This window comes from Protopterus annectens, chromosome 9.part0 (genome assembly GCF_019279795.1).
Source record: "Protopterus annectens isolate FY-2018-M chromosome 9.part0, PAN1.0, whole genome shotgun sequence".
Lineage (NCBI taxonomy): Eukaryota > Metazoa > Chordata > Ceratodontiformes > Protopteridae > Protopterus > Protopterus annectens.
In genome coordinates this window covers 1,064,579,075-1,064,593,498 of record NC_056743.1, presented here as the reverse complement: position 1 = coordinate 1,064,593,498, position 14,424 = coordinate 1,064,579,075, and the positions used below count along the sequence as shown (strand labels likewise).

Sequence of the window (14,424 nt, the reverse complement as noted above, 5' to 3'; positions counted from 1 at the left end):
TAACATGCTTTTTCTTTCTCTCTCTCTCTGCAGGGAGCTCGTGGAAATGATGGCATGCCTGGGCCTGCTGGTCCTCCTGTAAGTTGTACATTTTTTTCTTCTGAAAAAATAACTGCTCCCTTTACATTTGTATGCAACTTCCTTGGTTGCTTTAATAGGTCACTGTCAGCAGCAGTTTGTTAAATAATTACTAAAGCCATTACAAGTACATAGTAGTTCAGATTTTGCTGTGATCCTGCTGTGCACCTTTTTTGCTGCTGGTATTAAAGAAAATATGTTGTTTTAGTAATGTATACCTGCAAGGGTACAGCTGTATACTTTGTTAGCCCTGATATTAATTTTCATTTGCAAACCAGACATGATGACTGGAGTCCTTATAAATTCTGGTTTTATGTCCACATTCTCCAGGTGCTGCCCCTGAAGTAGTTTAAAAATGCATCCATTCTTACCAGCTTCTCTGCCATCAACATTTAGGAATTACAGAAATCATATTTGGCACCATTAAAAGTGATATATTTAAATATTAAATAAATTGAACACAGAAAAATATAATAAAAAATGAGTAGTTTTAATAAGATGTGTATGTTATTCCATTGGCAGAATAAAATGGTATGGTTAAATAATGACATTTATGCATAGTCATGGTATGGGTTGTTGAACCACCCCAGATAGATCTAACATTAAGAACTTAATAACACCAAAATTATAGCAGCCCTTTTTTGAAAGTGTGTTAAAGAGTTTTAATAATAATGCTTCCTAATATTTTTACACCTTCTGATAGATTTTTGATTATTCCAGTTATCAATATCTCTGTATTATGTTATACTATATGTTTCGCAACTTAGTAGTTTTATTAATTGCATTGTTGTTAATACTTGCTTCATGACTACTTGTTTTTCCTAACTAAATTGTTACAGTACTGGAGCTTTTCTCCCCAGGTCTCCACTGAAAATGGGCTAGTTGCCCAGTCGGACACTACACAGTTAACAAATGTAAATAAATAAACTAATAATAAATAAATAATATTAATTTTTTATTTTGAAGTTATTTTTTTTTCATTTTTGGATTCTAGGTTAAAACAGTTTTGTAGTTTTAAGCACACTTGTTTATTTGTTTCTTGCTGTGCCGGCACCACTCCCTTCCATTTATTGTAGTCAGGCTGCACAAGGGAGCAGCATGTGTAGCAGAACTCCTGCCAAGCATCTAGAAGCTGGGCCTTTTCTTAGCTGGTAGTGATGCTGGAGTCATAATGCTTTTATCCAGCACTGCGGCATAGAGGAATAAAAGCAAACTGGGTTCAAATAGTTGCTAATGTCACCGAGGCACTGGCAAAGTAGGATGGGTGTATTATTCCTGGTGGGTGGGGCATGTGCACAGGCATGCTCAGTGACTGCAGTGCCTTGGAGGAAGCTGGGGAATCAGCCATAAAGTGCTTCCTGAAGGGTGGGAGGTGTGGCTTGCCATCGTCATCTCCTTGCAGAGGTGAGGAGTAGTTTGCCTCAGTCCTTCCTTTGCACATCACACACATAGGGTGTTACATTGGTGGACTGGGAGGGGAACCACTAAAAAGTGTAAAAAAAAAAACACTGTAGCAATATGACTGACCTGGAATGCTTTGATCTCCTTGTTTGGTGAAGGCCAGAAGGGGTAGAGAAACACAATGATCGAGGAAAGGCACCAGGGTTAGCTGTGTGAGAAAAAAAAAATAGTTGCAAAATAAATAAGTAAATAAATGTAAAAAAAACAACAACAATAATGATGATTATGATGGGTGGATATGGGTCATCTCTTCTGTCTGGTAAATAAAAGCTAACTAAACAAGAAAATAAATAATGAAACAACCATGTCAGTTCCCAGGCAAAGTAATAACACTGAGAAATATATAGTGTTGTCAAGTTAAATTACTGGAGTATCAGAAATGCAGAGAAGAAAAAATAATAATCTGAAAACTACGTTGGCATCTTGCATGCTTAAAAATTTAAATCTATGTGCATTTTGGACTCGCACGTAAAAGTCTTTAGTCCTGTTATAACTATCACAAATTAATAGCCTATAACATTTAGTTAATATTAGGTAGCAAACAACAGTTTACAGCTCCATCCTGAACTCTTGTCAGGTAGCTAAACTTAGTCTCAAAACTATTCAGAATGCTCACCTGCAACTTAACCAAGAGATACACTTAAGATAATGTTTTGTCCCGTGTGAATGCATGGAACACAGAAATGCCTTAACTGATAAAGGTAATCTGTTTATGTTCATCATATTGATCACTACTGCAGTAGCCTTAGCTATACTGGTCATATCTTGCCAAGGAATAACCCATACAGCTAAGGCTACTGCAGCAGAGATCCTTCGAGCATCTACTGTTATGGTAAGTTCACTTACATAACTGCACTTGCTTTTTGCTTTAAATTCAATTAAGTAATTCAGGCTATCAAAGCTTTCTTGTAGCTTCCATCCTGAAGCTTCCTAAATCTTCCTGACTTTTAATGAATATCACTAGGTTGATTGTTGCATTTAACAAAAACAGATGATTTTATACCAACTTACTAACACCACTTTAAAAGCATTTCTTAACTGTTTAGCTAAACTGTGCTTATGTAGAACTGTGCAGATGCAGAGTCTAATCCTTTTCTTTTTCCTTTATAGGGTCCTGTCGGTCCTGCTGGAGCTCCTGGCTTCCCTGGCGCACCAGGTGCTAAGGTATGTAACAGGTTCTTTAACATTCCTCTTTAAGACAGCAGACTCATAAAATTCCTCTCTGAAGTCTGAGATACTGCTGTTACAATGTTGCAACCCTGTCAGAGCCTCTCTTCTCTCCGCCTACAATACATCTAAGCTATTAAGCAGAAAAGAAAGGAATAATTTTCAGGGTCACCTGCTAAAAAAGAGCTACACAGTGAAATTTCAAGTTAATTTAAGAACCAGTGGTTTGAGATGAAATGGTAGACAGGTAGAAAGGGAGACAGACAAAGAGACAATGAAGGTGCTATATGCCCAACAAGGCAAGTAAGGCCTGTTGGTAGGAGTGAGGAATTTGGGATGAATCAACATTCCTTAAAAAGCCTGTTAAAAGACACAGTGAAACTTAAGAGCCAGCTTGGCTGTTAAACAGCGGTGGGGGATGGGAAAGTAGAGAGAGAGAGAGAGAGAGGAATCTTTTTTTGGAAAATAAGTCAATAGAGCCAGAGAACAAAGAAGAAAAGCAGTCTGATCGCCTAGAAAAACTGAGAGGTTATCTGAGTTATATAATAAGGTACCATGAAAAGTTTTAAAGCCTCTGGTTGTGGGTAAGGCTACTATTGGTATTAAATTAGTTTATAAAATGCAGAACTATGTCCCACTCAAGAAAAGTCTTTGTATAATTTCAGTTTTTGAAAGAATAACTCTCGAAAATGTGTGCATTTTTATATACACATCGCTTAAACCTAGTTATATGCAGAATTATAAACAAAGGAACAGTGAACTCCCTTGCAAAAATATAAAGGTAATTTCTGCTACTCTGATTTAGTATGTTTCCTAAACCTGGTACAAAAATGCATTTACTTCAGGACAAAGCATACTAATGGGATAAATGCTTATGTTTCAATGTACAAAGAGGACATCTCTGCTGAAGCATTTATTTTGCAGCAATGTATACAGTTGGTGCTTTTGATCAAAGCATCTGTTTGTTACTATCAGTGCCCAGTCCTGCTGTGTTCTTTGTACACTTCCATTTCCTCATCAAGTGGTATGCCCCACAGGACTGGAAAGTGTTTAGAACCAAAAAGAGAGCCAATGTTTTTGTAGCTTCCTAAACCAGCAGGATTGAATTGATTTATTTTTCATTTATAGAAGTCATTAAATTTAGGTTTCACAGTAGCACACCCATGACTCCCAGTACTAATACATCACTTGCCTTCGTCTTCTCAAGGTAAACGTTTCACACAGCTGATGTTATTTGCAGAAGGAGTGTATTCACTAACTAGTCAAGCAGGGCATGTCAGACCAGAGTATGTATACTTCTCCCATAACTGGACTGTTAGAACCAGGAATGCTCTTAGCCAAGATAAGAAGAATAAAGGTGAGTTCTAGATAAAAAGCTTATGTTATTCTGAGGTCACTCACTGAGATTCCTTCTGGTTTGAAAACAGTTTATCTATTCCCATATTTGGAGCAAAATGCCACTGTACGAAGTAAATCAGAATGTACTAGCGCAACAGGTTAGCAAAACTTGCATACCTTTCACCTGCTCTGGTGTCTACCAGTATAATGTAGTTATATATACATTATAGTTATACATTTGAAAAGTTCATTTCAGACCATTTTGCAGAAAGTATAGAACCATCGATGGGGTTGGGCTGTATCCTCCCCCATTTACTCATATAATCCCCAATGTAATGCCTAAAATATGAGTATTCTAACATTTTCAAATACAGTGTAGATATGTAAAGGTGTCTGTAGTCCTTGTGACTGGTATTAAGTTAATGTATCACGTATGAATTGAGAGATATGATAACCTTGTGTTGAACTTGATAGAGTTAATGACAGTTACTGATGTTGGTTCTGTTTTTTGGGTGGGAGTGAATGATAGAGCAGTAATAGTGTTTTTTAGTGATCAGAAAGGTATTTTCCAGATTTCTTATACTAGGTGATCTGTGAGACAACAGCCACTGTGATGCAGCAGTAGCATTGTCGCCTCACAGCAAGAGGTTTTCCTGATTGATTCTCGGCTGGAGTGCCTTCTGTGTGGAGTCTGCATGTTCTCCTCATGGTCGAGTGGCCTTCGAAAGACATGCGTGAATGGGCGTGCCTTCTCTGAAGGTTGGGTGTCAAGCTGGCACTGTAAAAATCTACTGCCAATCATTAGCGGACCGGAGTTCCGCTGTGGCAACCCCTAACCAGGAAAAGCCGAAAGAAGAGTAGTAGGTAATCTGTGAGACAAAAGGAGTACACCATTTCTGCTTACAATATCTGATTTTATGAGTTCCTTTTGGTTAAAGGGTTGTGCTAAGGTCTATTTGGGCAATGTGAAGAAGAGAGTCTTTGCTGGAAGTACAGAGATGAGTTATTTGATAGTAAATTACACAGTGTGACCATAGACTGAGATGACAGAAAAGGTTCCAGAAGCGTGACTTCTTTGAATGAAACCTGGAAATATGGCGCTGATGCATTCGTTTCTGTAATCCAGTTTAGATCTCAGGTATAGAATCATTTGTTGTGGGACTATAGGGAAGGAGCACATAAAGGAAATACATAAAATGTAAAGTAACATGCCTTAAAGAAAAAATGGTTAAAACTTGAGTGAACAAAAATGTAGTGAATGGAATAGTTGAATTAAAGGGTATATGCAAATCAAGTGTGGAGATACAGAGGTACAAAGAGGTAAGATAGGAAACAATGAAGAAAAAAATAAAACAGAAATTGGAGGGTTTAGTTTTCTTAATTTATTACAGTGTCAAACATACATTTGTGTGACATAATCCAACAGCCTGCATTTGAAATATGAACATATTACTATAATCAGTGTAGTAGAGATTCATTCATATAGCTGTTTTTTTTTTCTTTTTTTGTCTCGAGTGAATGAAATAGCAGAAGGAGGTGTGTCTTAACTGTATTGATTGGTCTAAATTCATTGATGTCAGAGTAGTGGGGAAGATCGTGCTGACGAGCATGAGTGATTCTGCACAGCTGTTGGCAGGAATCAATTTCTGTTTCTTTATATTGGATTTAGCAGCTGCTGAAACATTAAGTTTACCACTGTTAACAGTGAGACAAGACTTTTTTTATTGAAATTTGTCAACTTTTGTCAGCACTTGTGCATCTACACATCTGCATATATATATTTTTTTATTCAATAGACATTGGCAGATAGAAGCGAAACAACTTTCATTCACACAACAAAATGTATTTAATTATTTTCAGTTTGTTTGTCTACTAAATACCAGTGATCTAGTAACTTTTTCTCAGGGGCAACTATACAAGCTACATAAGTAAAGTATATGGATTGGGCATACCTCTGAATTGACCAGATTTTTGCAGAATATCCAGATTTTTTCCTCTTATTTTTGTTCAGTTCCTCATGAAATTTGTAGTTTTCTGGCAAATCATTGAGGATTGAAGTAACTAAATAATGACAAAGATGTGACTTTTTGACATCATATCCTTCAGAAAATGCATGATAATATCAATTTTTACAAGACCTTTTTTAGCTTTTTAGCTTAATATTGATGGTGTGCCAGATTGTGGAACAGCACAAGGTGCTACAATGCCTAGCTGTGGCTCTGAACATGGATCTCAGTTGACATTTTCATCTGTTTTGTTTTAAGTGTAGGTTCTGAATTATTAAGAAGAAATTTGTGGATAAGTACAAACACAGGGATCACACCACTCACCCTCTACGATTTATGCATATTGCTAGGATTTTGGTCCTGAAGATTTAGACTTCTTCCTCCAAGTTACTAATTTGCTTTGGGAAGTCAGATTTTTTTTTTTTAGTGTACATACGTAATTAAATAACTCTGAAAAAAAGTGCTTCTCTTTTGGGCCCTTTGCTTTGACTTTAAAAAGTTAGTGCTGTGAGGTTTCAGTGCTCACAAGCTGAAAGCTATGATAAGGAGATCTGCACAAAGTTCCACGGATAACCATTCTACATATTCAGTTGTAATGCAGTGACGTTTTATCTGGAGAGAGAGAGAGTGAGGATAGAAGTATCAGATTCAGTTTGATGCTGTAAATTTTAAGTTGTTAACATGAGTTCAATAGTTTCTGTACTGCATGTATCCTTATAGCTTAGTTATGACTACGTAGGAAGTTACAACAATAGTAATCTACATGGGTAAGGAATTCCAATGTTTAGAATCTGCAACACTGTATTTTTATTTATTTAGTTATGTATTTATTTGTTTATTGAAGTGGGAGACATTAAACAAATAAATACATGACTAAATAAATAAAAAAATACAGTGTTGCAGATTCTAAACACTGGAATTCCTTACCCATGGAGATTACTATTGTTGTTAACTTCCTATACAGTCAAAACTAAGCTATATTGAAGTGGGAGACATTAGAAGCCATGGTGGTGCAGCGGTAGCATTGTTGCCTCACAGCAAGAGGTTCTCCTGTTCGATTCTCTGCTGGAGTGCCTTCTGTGTGAAGTCTGCATGTCCTCCCCATGGTCGAGTGGCATTCGAAAGACATGCGTTAATGGGCGTGCCTTCACTGAAGGTTGGGCATCAGGCTGGCAACTCAGCACCATAAAAATCTACTGCCAATCATTAGCGGACCGGAGTTCTGCTGTGGCAACCCCTAACTGGGAAAAGCCGAAAAGTCAAACAACATTGAAGTGGGAGACATTAGCAGCAGTTGCCTGCTGTACTCACTTTCTTGAATTGTTCACGCTTACTAAGCTATAATATTGTTATGTATAATTTTAGAGTGGTCCATATTAAGGAAACAGAGTTATGCAGATGTTCAGACCTATTGATCACCCAGCCCAGTCTGGCAAGTGCGTGGTTAAGTGGTAGGCATCTCTTTTCTGTCATATTGCCAGACAGAGGTCAGCTCTGCAGTGTCCTGCATTAGTATTGGCACAAGAAAGGTTCTAGTAATACTGTGTGTTGCAGAAGGAGTCAGGCAGTTTTTACTCTACATAGCATGTGTCATGTAATATTTCATGTATTGACTGATGTAGACATAATCATGACTTTGTAACTAGGAAACACCCACATTGTGTTCTTAGACAAATATTATTGATTCAGTACCTTTATCTCACATCCCACCTGTTTTGTCTCCAAATAATACTACTATGTACACGTAAATAATACTGATATATATGTATATGTTTGTATGTATATGTGTATGGCCCCGTCACTCTTGTACCCTCCAGCTTACAACACATAAGCTCCTCTAGTGCCCAGGTGGCTCATCACACCTGGATTGACTAGGTTGTTGTCAGGGCTTCATTCCTGTACTCCATGGAGCAGTTTTCCTGTTCCCCAGATCTTGCTGGCTGATTGTCTCTTTGTCTCTCACTATACATATGTGTATGTATGCACACACATATATAAACACACACACACACACACACACACACAAATATATATATATATAAAATGTGTGTGTGTGTGTGTATATATATATATATATATATATATATATATATATATATATATATATATATATATACACACATACACACACACACACACACACACACACACACACACACACACACACACACACACACACACACACATAGAGCCATGCCTGTAGAGCCCAAGCCTTGACTGAAAATGTTACATGGACTTATAACTTACTTCTTTACTAAATGATAAATAAAGGTAGTTTGGTTGAGACCAAAACATGGATGAATCTTTTTTTTTTTTTTAAATAAGGTTAGAGACATCTATATCAACCATGTATCAAGTTGGGCAAATCTGTTGTTTGATTGATATGCTTCTCAGTTTGTTGTCTGTTCCATCTTTCATTCTTGATTAATGGGATCTCAATTAATTGTCATTAATGGAGTATAGAGATACTATTTGTACACCTAATCCATGTTGTTTGTTTTCTATTTAGTTAGGTCATCTTCTTTAGTTTGTTCTTATGAAGTCTAGCATATGTTTATTTGAGACATCATTTCAGTATTAATTCTAGAATAGGGCATTTGACCGAAAGCATGTAGACTATCACAAAATGTAGAACAATTCCTCTTCAGAGTTAGGTAGAAAAAGAAAAATATGTACAATGTAGTACAATTAATGCTAGTTTACCTGACCTCCTGTGATATTTTTGCTAAAGATTCATAATATAAGACAAATGAATGTGGGATGAAAAATGTTAATTCTCAACAAACTGTTTTCCTGTTTCATCATAAAAAAATAAAAACTCCTGATATATAATTCTCTCTCTCTAAAACATAGAAGCAGACTTTACAAAGAGCTAAAGTGTCTCAGTAATAATTTCCATTGTCTTTCTTTTTCATTTTTAGGGTGAAGCTGGTCCAACTGGAGCTCGTGGTCCTGAGGGGGCTCAGGGTCCCAGAGGCGAGGCAGGCAGTCCCGGTTCTCCTGGACCTGCTGGTGCTTCTGTAAGTAATTGTTAATGTTCTGAAGGTGAATTGCTAGCCTCTTGTATCATTGCCTGATGTGTAGAGCTGTCCGTTAGTGTTGTGTAGGAACTCATGGATCACAGGTTATTGTTTAGATGGTTAAATAATCAGTGATTAAAAATGCTAAGACATCTGTTTCTAAAGAATATAAATCAGATCGGAATCGGAATATGTTCAATGAGCTTGTTAAACTCTCATGGTCACCCCACCCCCAAAAAAAAACAATGAAGATCACATGTAAAATAAAACATGAACGTTGATATTGCTATGATGTGGTTAGCTTCTGTTCATTGATTTCTTTGTCTCTATTAACTGGGCAAACCCTTGGGATGTTTTGCTATTAGTTTCCAGTAATGGAAACATGAAGTAGTTGCAAAACATTAGCTCTTAATACAGGTGTTTTCCTTTTCTGGTTGGTAATATTCCTGATTAGTATTTTAACTAGTCTGGTCCTCTGATTGTATTTCAAGGTCATTCGTTTAGCTTTAAATTGGAAACTTGTGCTCAAGTACAAAGAGGAACCATTGATTAGATTACTATTTAATAGTAGTATCCTGGTAAATAAAAAAGACAGTCTTAAGTACAGCCAGTAAAATAGAAATCCATGCCAGTTTCTGATTTAGTATGTGTGAAAGTATAGCTTGGTTGATCTCATTAGTTATCTGTTTGAACTTTGGGTTTTAATACTTTGGTATTAACTGTAAATTAAGAATGCAATCATGTCTCAAGTACTTTTACCTTTATTTTGTCTTACTCTCTCTGCTAATTTAACTTTCTGTTTTTTTCTTTCTTCTCTTAGTATTGCTTTTCACTCAGTATGTTCATTTTCTAGACCCTTCCTCATTCTTGGGTGCTGAATATTCATTTTCTCTCCTCCTATATCCTACTTGTCTAACAGACTAAGCAGATTGGATTAAGAATTTCAGAACCACCCACTAATGGTCATTCTTTTTATTTTTTTAGGGTAATCCTGGCACAGATGGCATTCCTGGAGCTAAAGGGTCAACGGTAAGCTCTTGCACTACTAACTCTTTTGCATAACAGTAGAAAAGTAGATAGTGAAAGAGATACTGACAATACAGGTGGGTTGTAGTGCCTTTACTTGTAATCAAACACTAAATTACTTACACTGACAGGCTGTTGATATGTATTTCTACACCGTATATAACAAGTTTATTCTAGCACATGGCTGTTAATGTCTTTCCTGCTGCATTCCCAATTGGCAGGGAAAATGTTTATACATACTGTTGAGTGACATGGAATCATGAGGATATGTAACAATCATATAATAAAACAAAGATACTGACCTCCATTCCAGCTCTGCCCCTTACATATTTCTTCATATATTTGCATTTTCTTGAATGATACTTCTGGAGAAATGTTGTCTTTGACAACATTTTAAAGCAAATCATTTAACTGCTTCAGTTTTTTACCGCAGAACTCACTTTGTACTTTTTGCTTCATTAGAAATGAAAATACTAGAAAATGCAAACTTCAGAGTTAACTTTTCAATTGTTTACTTTTAACATAATCTTATATAAGAACAAATCTTGTGAACCCTTTTATAATTCCTGTGCTTACAGTCTTGCTACATATATCTGTATCCAGACAGCACTGATTATCTTATAATAAAATTGTATTATTTAAAGTCATATTGGTTAAAAAAAGCAGATGCAAAATCCAACTACTAGTTTGCTATCTACATGAAGGTGTCCTTTTTAATTAATCGTAGCATGACCTAAGAGTGACAAGGCTTATTTTCATCTAGCACTTGCATGCCAATTAAGCCTGATTTTATAATAGTTCAACAATCAGATTCATCCTTCTTAACAAAGCTTTACTTAATGCTGTATTCCTCGGCAGCTTCAGCTCAACAAGTCTTCCGGTAGTTTCTGTCTACATAAATAGACCTAGACTGGATGGCTGCACAAATAACATACTCAGTGGCATGACTTTTCCAGTAGCCATACATCAGCTACCAGATGCATCAAGACTTTGCTCAGTCCCCCGTATGTGTCTCTTCCTGCACTAGTAAGAAATAACAGTGAGCATGTTAAACTCCCATTATCCCAGACTTGCAGTGTAGCCATTATTATTACAACTCTACAACCCTCTCCCATAAAGCACCAGTATGACATTGTAAAAATCAGCCTTTATCAAAAATCGCAGTTTAGTTCTTGAGTTAAGAAAAACGTCAGCTGTATCTAATCTTCAGTTTTTGTTGGTGAAGTCTTAGCTGTCAGGTCTCCTAGTGAAACCATGACCATTTCCATTAAGACTGAGCTTATGTTTACTTACTGCTATGTAAATGGTATTACCTATGATCAAATGTCCAGCCATCTATCTAAATTCCCAGTGAAAAGTGTTCATTGTCAGCTTGAATTTTCAGTTACTTAAAAGCCCACATAAAAGTAACTGTCTCTCTTGCTCACTTTTTCCCTTCAGTGTCTTTTCCTAGCATGTCCATTCTTATCCTTTGAACAGTTATTGTATAACAGCTTATTACTTAGTAAATGCCTACTCATTTCAGCTAATCCCAATGGTATTTACAATGTAAAACACTTTTTAATGCCTGAGCACAGAATTTTAAAAGTAATAATTGTCAAGTAACATACAACTCAAATAAAATAAAGTTGCTAAATCATTATGCTAAAAGTGAAGAAAGACCCTTTTCCAACAAAGGCCTTGTAACAAATACATTATATGAACTAAAATGCCTAACTAAACTTTAGATAGTGTTCTAGCATTATTTTAAATCCTTCATTGGTCTGGCAACTTCAAACCCTATGAGCCAGATAATGCCATAAAGTTGATTTAACAAAAACAAAGATTTTGCATCACACCTCGTTTGATAAGCCCACTGTACTTTACTAGAGTTATACTATGTACCTGCAATTATGTTGTGTTTTATTTACTTCTGGTTACTGTTTAACATATCACCAATCCATTCCTCAAACAATTGCTCAGTGGCTTATTGTACTTGAGTGTTATCAATCCCTGGAGTTGCTGCTGTACTTAGCCTGTGTGTGGTGTGATCTTGATGTATGAATGGTCATTTCTGTTTCCACCATTGGCTATTCTTTGTAGCAGTTAAATTATTGTACAAGTGCCAGATTCTTATTCAGTCTTTGGTTTTCCACTTATGAAGCTGATGATCTGACTTCAGGAATGGGCTTGTGTTGTCTGGGTGTTAGCCAAGGTCATATTATGGAATTTGGTGTGATGACAGTTCATGACAAGTGTATGGATTACAGCAGCACCCAGCATCACTGAGGAGCATAGCATGGTTATATCAACGAGCTAGAAAGCAACAATGTGAAATATGATGGCTTATCTAGTGTTTTACTTGACTCACACTTAGAATGATTTTTTTGTATTGGATCAATGAATGTTATAACTCACTCATGAAGTCTCTTCATGATCTTAGTCTGTAACACTGTTTATTTTTTTCTCCTTTCACTTTAGGGTGGTCCTGGCATTGCTGGCGCTCCTGGTTTCCCAGGCCCACGTGGCCCCCCTGGTCCCCAGGGTGCTACTGGTCCTTTGGGTCCAAAAGGTCAAACGGTAAGGACCTTTTTAAAAGTAACTTGAGTATTAGAAATGTGTCAAGCTTTTGAGTGGGGTGTATGCCATTATTCATAATATGTGGATTGCTAATGCAACAAGTAGAACTATGAATGGTCTGCAATATGTTCCATCTTCACCTGATAGCTTAAAAATAGATTTGACTTACATATTCCAGTTTCAAAACTAATTTGTGCTGTAACATGAGGACAGCACTTTGGACTTTGCAGAGGTGCATTTAGAAGATCCAACACAGGGAAGAAGACTAGAAAACATTGCCAAGGCTGTACACGGTGTAGTCAGCTACATGCTTTGTCACCAGTTATCATCACTGTTTTCAGAAACTTCAAGGACTGCTGTGTTTGTGCTAAGTGATACTATGTTAAAATCCTGCAGGGGGGATTTGACATGATATCCTAAGCTAACATTGCAATATCCAATGCTAAAACTACAGCATGGTTCTATTAACTACATCTCTGCATGGAGCTGGCATAATCTTTCCATTCACATCATGATGTAAAACTCATGGTTATTACTTGCAATGAAAAAGTGCAAATTTGCAGAGAAAGTACTAGTTCTGCATCACAGTGGCAGAAACCTGCTATCATGTCAGCTATTAATGACACAGAACATTGTTGCTGACTGCCCTGTAGTAAAGAACTGTGCTAATACCTCCAGCCAACACTATAGATTACTGGGAATGACACCTCAACAACGGATATCAGCACCATATAGTATTACTTACTGATTTTGCCACAGTAATGGGGATCTACTTGCACTGGTCAGTGTACAACCAATCAAAAATAATTTTGCAAAGTTGACTGGCTTAACTTGCATGAAAAAAAAATCTAGTGGACTCTGCACTCCCATGCACAGTTTAGGTAAACATCAAGGTCAAGAAGTGGATTGATTTACTACACTGAGGAATGATTTGCTGAATTCATGGGGGAAGCACTGACTGTATATAACCATTGTGAACAACAGACAAGAAACAATATTTGATTGGCTGTGCATCAGTACTTAACAATGATCTCCACTAAAGGTCTATGTTCCTGTTCCCAGTGAGAATAGTGATGCTTTCCTGAGTGCAGTATTCCTTAAATGGGATACTATGTCTTGTAGCTCTCAAATGATTTTGTGAAGAAGAACTTAAGACCACTTGATGTTCCTTGAATGAAGAAAGAGATGCCCCCACCCCTGTTTTTACTATTATACTTAGTCCAGCCAGACAACAGCAGCATTCAGACAATAGCAGAGTAAAAAGCCTTGTTGGGGGTAATCTGTCAGCAGATGGGAGTATGTATGTGAAGTCAGTGGCCTGAGTTTCAGACAGAGTTCCACTATTAGACGGCTGGGTGATAAAGGATGATTAGTAAGCTTATGGGCAATGTCCCTTTAATAGCGACAGACTGGAGCTACAGTCCATCATGTTTGACTAACCCTTGTCAGATGTCCAAAGGTTAACATTTTCATAATGTTACAATGTTACCATGTTACAATGTTATCATCCAAGAAGCTTGAATCTCACTAGCCAATCATCACAGAGCTCTCATCAGAGAGTTCAGCATATTCTTAAAGTCAATTTATTTCTTTGCAGATGTTAAAGAAATTGATAATTTACTCCTTAAGAGGTTGGCATGAGAATGGAAGAAGTACATACTAGGATTTGTGTCCAGAGTATCCCATGACAGTGGTCTGTACCGATTCCTAGTGAAGTACTCATAATTTAATCGGGTGAGACTCAATCTAGTTACTTATAATCTTGAATG

General features: G+C 36.8%; 1 protein-coding gene across 2 annotated transcripts in view; it reads left to right on the top strand.

Annotated features, from left to right (window-relative positions):
• The window catches only part of COL2A1 (collagen type II alpha 1 chain), a 112,015-nt gene that overhangs the window by 33,584 nt on the left and 64,007 nt on the right, over positions 1 to 14,424 (top strand). For both annotated transcript variants that reach the window (XM_044083881.1, XM_044083882.1), the window contains 5 exons: positions 34 to 78; positions 2,650 to 2,703; positions 8,972 to 9,070; positions 10,055 to 10,099; positions 12,557 to 12,655. In XM_044083881.1, the coding sequence (XP_043939816.1) occupies positions 34 to 78; positions 2,650 to 2,703; positions 8,972 to 9,070; positions 10,055 to 10,099; positions 12,557 to 12,655 (342 nt within the window). The remainder of the gene's footprint in view (positions 1 to 33; positions 79 to 2,649; positions 2,704 to 8,971; positions 9,071 to 10,054; positions 10,100 to 12,556; positions 12,656 to 14,424) is intronic.